At 40.4% G+C, this 7,642-nt stretch overlaps 1 protein-coding gene across 1 annotated transcript; it reads right to left on the bottom strand.

The window, feature by feature from the left end:
• Positions 1–1,854: 1,854 nt before the first annotated feature.
• On the bottom strand, positions 1,855–3,740 carry LOC118490463. Its single transcript, XM_035988118.1, has 3 exons — positions 3,149–3,740; positions 2,626–3,066; positions 1,855–2,543 (listed from the first exon to the last, which is right to left on the bottom strand). Exons 1-3 carry the CDS (start codon positions 3,738–3,740, stop codon positions 1,855–1,857), a joined length of 1,722 nt encoding a protein of 573 aa, XP_035844011.1.
• Between the last annotated feature and the right edge of the window lie 3,902 nt (positions 3,741–7,642).

Genomic DNA, 7,642 nt, shown 5'->3' with positions numbered 1-7,642 from the left:
TTTTGAAATTTGTTCGTTTGCATCGAATATGTAATAATAATATTATTGTTTTATATACATTTTGAATATGTTGTTATGAAACACTCAAAAAAACCTTGAATTTAAATGTTGGACATGATGAGAAGTGAGAACGTGTAAATAGTCACCCGGTGCACAATTACTACTGGGTGTGCCTATTGACACACTAAAGTGCCTATTGGCACACCAAACCCTAGCAAAACCCTAGCAAATCAGGGTTTATCTACGCTGCGTATTGGTCAATACGCAGCGTATAGGTATACGCTGCGTATTGACCAATACGCAGCGTAGATAAACCCTAGATCTCAGTGTTTGGTGCAATGAAAACAAGGTGTATATACGCTGCGTAGTGGTCAACACGCAGCGTATATAACACAACTGCAAATCTGGGGTCATTTTGGTAGGTTTGAAGTGTTAAATTTTTGCCAGGTTTATATACGCTGCGTATTGGTCAATACGCAGCGTATAGAAGCTTCCTCAATTTTTTTTATCACAGTAGAACATGTTAAACCACCAGAATTTTACATAACCTGTCAGAAAAAAAAACAGTTTGTGCATACATAACAAAATATATATAACCTTTCAAAATATACAAGAGTTTGATATACAACACTACAACAAAAGTTTGTGCGTACATAACAAAATGATAAAATACTACTGCTGCTGCTGCTGCTCCTGCTGCTGCTCCTGCTGCTGCTGTTGCTGCTGCTGATGCTAATCCCATTCCGCATCCATAATGAAGGGTAGTGGAGGTAACCCGTCATGCTGTCGCTGCTGCAGCGCCGCAGCCACCCACTCCAACAGATAATTGTTCCTTTCAGCTAACCGAAGCTGCCGCTGATGTGATGGGTCAGGACCGAGCCAAACATGGCATGGGAACTGAGGCGCCCCTGGTGGTCCACGCGGCGGTGGTGGCTGCGGAATGACGACGGGCGGCTCATACGGCTCCGGCACCTCTGGATCGGCAGGGGGATATACCGGAGGGAACTGTTCCGGCAGCTGTTTTAGCTGGTATTGCGTGCCGTCCGGGTTCTTAAACCGCTTCCCATCTGGGAAGTCTTTGGTAACGTGCATTCCGGATAAAACGTTCTTCCCCATCCGCTTCGGCTGTGCCGGCGGGCCTACATTGTCGCGGTCAGTCTCCGGATGATAGCCCAACGAAAGGGCTATCCTAGTCACGTAGGCGCCGCCGAATTACTGTCCGCGCTCCTGTCGATGATGCGCGGAGGCGAAGTATTGCGCCAACCCCTAGGCGAGAGCGCACGGCTTCTTGTATAAGAGGCAATATAAGAAAAATAAATCACCACTGGTGCACCACTCCCGGCTTTTGTTTCGAGCAGTGATCGAAGTGGAAATAATTTTATGCAAATACCTGTACAAAAGGAAACCAGTCAGTAAATAATAATCAGACGACATCGACTAAGATCGTCGTTAAATTATATTTTTTTTTATTATTTAGTCTACGTCGTCCGTAAGGCGCGTACGGGCCTAACGATGACACTAAAAACCATCACTAGTGATGGAATAATGCTCGATGACATGGCGGAAATTGATTGTTTATTGTAGTTGAAAACAAGACGAATTTTGTGTTCAGTTCTGTATGTTTTATATATCTTGACAACTAAACTCACAAATTTTGTGTATAATTCCGTATGTTTTACAGTCATCAAATTTTCTAACAAAAAAACACATGTACTAGGCATTCAAAACGTCATTCAATATTGATTAACCAGAACAAATCCAATACAAACTAAAACCCTACGCAAAGTTAACCCCAGTTTCATATAGCATTACACATTACACAGGAATCAAACTGCATTACACATTATACAGGTTTCAAATAGCGTCTGGGGTCACATCTTGTATACGCGATATGTAAGAGTGAAACTCGACAGCCACAGACCTGTACCCACAATGACCGTCTGGGGTCACATCTTGTATACGCGATATGTAAGAGTGAAACTCTGATGGAATTTGATTCTTAAACCTCTTAATGCTTAACAAGTGCTCGTCCCCCTTTATTAATGGAAAACCCTTATCATCCCGCGTCTCCTTCTTTTTAGAACTTGTTGAACTGTTTCGTTGCATTTTAGGTTTTTCAGACTTCACAAACGAACCAGTTCCACGAGAGCCCTCTGACGGTACGTATGAGCTGTGTCGGGGTAAATCGTACCTATGTTTGGGGGAAGCGGTATATACGTTGCTGTCCTCGCCATAGGCGCTGTATCTCGCAGCTTCGTCTAACCTCGCAGCTTCATCTAGCCTTTCTTGTACTTTCTTTGATGTAGGCCGACTGCGAGTATTTTGCTGGACGATCGGTGGTTTCTTGGTTGACGATTTCGGGGTGAAGACCGCTTTTATCTTTGAAAGCATACTCTTTTGCTGAACGGGGGACTGCGCCTCTAAATGTTGCCGCACATTATTGAGCTCTGCTACAATATCGACTTCCTCATCTACCAGTTTACACGGGAGCAAGTCAAGCTTACGCCAGAATACATCTATTTCGTCTAGTTGTATCATACGCCCTGCACATGTAAGTTAATACGGTGTGAGAAACAGCTAAATCGTACAAAATAACAAAAGGTTTGTGGTTTTAATATTTTTTACCTGTACGTTTGTAGTTTTCCAGCATACAAACACACGGCAATCCACAGCTAAGCCACATATGGCAACCACATGATGCGTTAAGTTTCCGCAACACCTCCAGCTTCCTCATTAGCTCTTTTGCCAGCAAATCAAGTGCTTCATGGGAAACCTTTCCACGTAGGTTCTCCAAGAACGGGTGTCTGTGGTGGTTCATCGTTTTTTCGATGCTCTCGGTGAAACTTTTTTGTATTTCATCGTACTGAGTTTCAACTATATCAATGACGCATCTTGCTATTCGCACTAATGAACTCCCGCGTGTAATGTATCTTTTTAAATTTGCGTGCTGGCTCTCAACTCTGTTGGTGGTGCGCTGACCAAAGTTGCGACACTTATCGGTCCACGCATAAACGAACATTTCTTTATAGTCTTTTAGCCAGTTTTCGTAGACGTAATCATAGACACCTGCAAAAATAAAATAATGAAATGTAAAAGCGTGTGTAAAATATAATAGATTGGGTGAGTAGTTTGTTGAAGGAAGACTTACTTTCTCGGTTGGCAACCACGAGTCGGTTATACATTTTCTCCAAGTTGTACTTGTACATGGGCTCTGAAGTAGATTCGCATACTCTCCGCCAGTACGTCATAAATTTCCCCCAATCTTCTTTATCGAACCCTTTCTTGCAATGTCTAACTATATTTTGTTCGATGTGAAAGGTGCATAGAAGCCTGGTTGCGTTCGAGAATACTTTAGAACACGCGTTAATTAGGGCAAGCTCCCTATCCGTGACTATCACACGCGGCATCATACATTCATGCAAGATTGACTTGATCCGCTCAAGCACCCACACGTAGTTACCCCTTCGTTCTTTACAAATAACGGCATGTGCGATACAAAAAGACTTCCCAGTCGACGTCACACCCACAACCTGGACAAATGGCATGTTGTAGAGGTTTATTTTGTAGGTCGCGTCTATCAACATCATGTGCGGGAATGCACGCCACATAGTGATTGAATAAGGATGAACAAAGAAAATCTCTGTTACGACATCTGTTTTGGGTTCCTGTCGGGTGTCGTAAATGAATCGGTGGTCATGCAGCAGGCTTTCCAGTGCCTGCATAGGAGTCTTTCCGTCCATTAGTGTCGCTCTAATTTTTTGTACCGCATTTTGCACGTCTTTCTGAACATGCAGGCTGTCGGGAACTGCTTTCTTAGGGTTTGAAATATGATACGTGGCTCCATGTTTTGAGCAGTAGCTGCTCCACTAGCTTGTATTCGGCTTCAGTAAATCTTCGCACAAACGCGTGGCCCAACAGACTCGTCGTAGGTTCGTGGTTATGGTTCGCGTTGTCCACTTTTAACTCCCACGTGTCATTCGTCACGTCTCGGATGGCGAGTAATGAAAATGGGCAACCGATTTTTTTGCTACCAGCTTTCCTAACTGTTGCTTTACTATGGTGCTCACCACTACGGTCGCACACAAGCCATACCATCCCAGTAGTACTGCCAATATTTTTTGATCGGCGGGTAACAATTACGTAACCATACTCCTTTCCCGTTTCTTGTACCCAATTCTTCAAATCAGTTAGAAACATGAAACGCTAAAAAAAGTTATGTTAATAATAATAATAATAACTCTAATAATAATAATAATAATAATAATAATAATAATAATAATAGTAATAATAATAATAATTATTATTATTATTATTGAAACTCATACTTCAGGGACTAATATGCTCATTATTGAAACTATTTTAACTGAATGGTTTAGCCAGGTTAACTTTCATATAAAGTGTCACACCCCAACCAATGGCGGAAACATCGGGATGAGACGAAGTGTGAAGATTGCTAGAGACATCATAACGCTATTTGTGACAATATTTTAATAATCCGATTTCATTTCATAAAGTAAATTGTCAACATTACAAGAAATTCAAATACAACAAGTTCAAAAGAAGTACATGACAACACAAGCAAAATTGATACAACATATTAAACCTAAACGTCTAAATGTGTATCTAGGCATCAACGCTACTTCTTTTCATAGCATCATCATCATCAACCTGTAACATGTTTAAAATACAATTCAATGCAAAAGCAAAGGCGAGTATACAAGTTTAAGCATAAGTATAAGTATAAGTTTAAAAGTTTAAAACGAATCCACATGGCAACTTAGTCTATACGAGATCAACCTAGCGTGGCATGCAATATTTCTAGCCAACCTCTGTTTACGCAAGAAAGTTTAATTAATTCAACATGACCCAAGTTTAAGGGGGGCGGTGCGTTACTCCTATAGCGCTATACATGTCGAAGGGAGGCTCGTGAGAGCTAATGACTAAAACATATCACATAAGTATGGTCCACGTAAGCATCAAGTATCATAGCATAGCATTCATGTATAAGGATTGTTTTGTGCATTGCATAAAGAATAAGTTTAAGTGTAGTTTAATAGTAAAACATGTTACACCCCAAAAAGTGGTAAACATAAAAAGGGGGGTTGCGAGTATACTCACGGTGGTTGCAAGCTTTCCTACTTGAAATCCCGCGAGTGAGTTGGTGGATGGATTAATTCGGAGCACCTTGTCCTTCTACACGAGGCAAACAAGGTGTGTGAGTTTGGCGTTTACGGAAGATTATAGATTCGGAGTTTAAGTTGTATAGAAAATAACATAAGTAAAAATAATCATCTTGTACACATAACCCTTGTTCTTGACACTATTAGAACTCAAAAGAGTTGGTTATGATTTCATGGATTCAAAGGTCCATTAGAGTCGTAACAAGAGCATGGTCATAGATGATGTAACATATTCTTGACAAGTAACTATTAAGTTATCATCAAGTTTAGTTACTTAGGTATATATGTATATAGAATAGCTTAGATATTATATAGATTACAAGTCTTATGATTCAAGCATGAGGTAGGAGATTAATGTCTCCATTTAGGCACCTCTTTGTGTTATAGAGTACATACATGAGGTAGGAAGAACAAGCTTCCATTTAGGCACCTCTATTGTTCACCACTACACTTGTTGTTATAAACAACAAGGAGGGTCATGAACATACAAGTATTAAGGTAATTACAACAACTAATCTATAGAAAACATCAAGTAATGAGTGGATTCTTATGAAGGATAGCCCAAGCTAGTCCAACCATCACACATTCATCAAGCTTCATACTCGAACACTACTTGTGGGTAAAACCCTAATTAAAACAGAAAGTTTATGAGGTTTTAACCCCTGATTTGGATGTCTCAACCATGTTTTTAAGCTTAACCAACCATAAGAGGGGTTGTAAGCATTAGGACATTGGCTTGAGTTGTGTTTGACACAAGTTGCATAGGCTTAAACAAGTTTTTGATGAACATAAAAACAAACAGAAAGTTTATGGACTATTTCGGGGCATTTCCAGGTCTGATTTCTCCAAGGAGAAGTCTAGGAATCGAACTCCATGATTATCCAAGCAAGTAGGAAAAAGAATCAAGTGAATCGAATCGGATAAGAATTGAGTGAGTTATGCTCATTTTCGTGAAGGGGTGTCAATCTGCTCGAACCTTTGCTTTCAGCTACGGTTTGGAGGATGTTTTGAGAGTTTTTAGTGTTGCAAAAGTGGTAGGGAGGCTGGTTATAAGTGGTATTTATAGGGGGAAGGATTAGGGTTTCAATGGGTTGGGCTTTGGAAGTGTTTAGAAGGGGTTACACCTTGAAACTAGCCCACAAAACCCAACTATATGGGGCTGAATTTTGCTGAATTGGGGCTGCCATATTTCTTTATTTTTTTATTTTTTTAAAACATTATAATGAGTAATTTTGTTAGTTAAGTTGTGTAATAATATGCAACAATGTTTCCCCTAACTTGTAACAAGGTGAAATATGAAATAAAACATGATTTAACTAGGTAAAAAGTGTAATGTACAAGTATGTAACATGTTTGTAAGTGACAAGTATATGTCACATATTAGATGATTAACCGTTGTATAAATAAGCATAGTATAAGGTGTAGTTAAGCATGATGATCACAACCAAAGTATATTTAAGCGTATAAACGTCATAACCAAGTATCATCCTCGTTCAGAACGCGTTCAAGGCATAAGTTTTAGTTTAATTACAAGTTTCACACATAGTTTCCAAGAGTGATGATTAAACATCAATTGTTTCACGAAGTTGAACATACGAGCATAATTAGAGTGCGTATGACCTATACATAATAAAATACCAGTTTCATTAATGATCCAAGTCTCGATTTGATAAAGATTACAAGGAAAGGAAATGATTACAAGAATACAAGGTTTCCAAAAATAGAACTACGAACGAAACCTCCTATAAATGGAAAGTACAAAATAGCCGGGCGTTACAGTCTCCCCTCCTTTAGGAAATTTCGTCCCGAAATTTAGGAAGACGTAGGGAAGAGATGAGGATATTTAGACTTCATTTCACTTTCGAGCTCCCAAGTAAATTCAGCGCCACGTTTTCCTTCCCATCGAACTTTGACAATAGGAATTCGGCTGCGCCTCAATTGCTTGGTTCCTTGGTCCATGATTTCGACCAGTTTTTCTACAAAGTGAAGCGTTTCGTTGACTTGCAAGTCTTCGAGAGGGACGTGGAGTCCTTCGTCAGCTAGACATTTCTTTAAGTTGGACACATGGAAGACAGGGTGTACATTGCTGAGTTCTTCGGGCAGGTCCAGTCTATACGCAACCTCGCCAATCCTCTCGAGAATTTTGAAAGGACCAACGTAGCGAGGTGCGAGTTTCCCTTTCTTGCCAAATCGAACCACGCCCTTCCAAGGGGATACCTTGAGAAGCACGAAGTCACCTGTCTCGAATTCCATAGGTTTGCGTCCTTTGTCAGCGTAACTCTTTTGTCGGCTCCTGGCTTTCAATAAGTTGTCTCGAACCTGTAAAATCTTGTCCGTCGTCTCTTGTATAAGCTCGGGACCGGTGATTTGGGCTTGACCAATCTCATGCCAACAAATAGGCGAACGGCACTTGTGACCATACAATGCTTCGAAAGGTGCCATATGAATACTCGCGTGATAAC

This window comes from Helianthus annuus, chromosome 3 (assembly GCF_002127325.2).
Source record: "Helianthus annuus cultivar XRQ/B chromosome 3, HanXRQr2.0-SUNRISE, whole genome shotgun sequence".
NCBI classification, from domain to species: Eukaryota; Viridiplantae; Streptophyta; class Magnoliopsida; order Asterales; family Asteraceae; genus Helianthus; species Helianthus annuus.
This window is presented reverse-complemented; position numbering and strand designations above follow the sequence as displayed.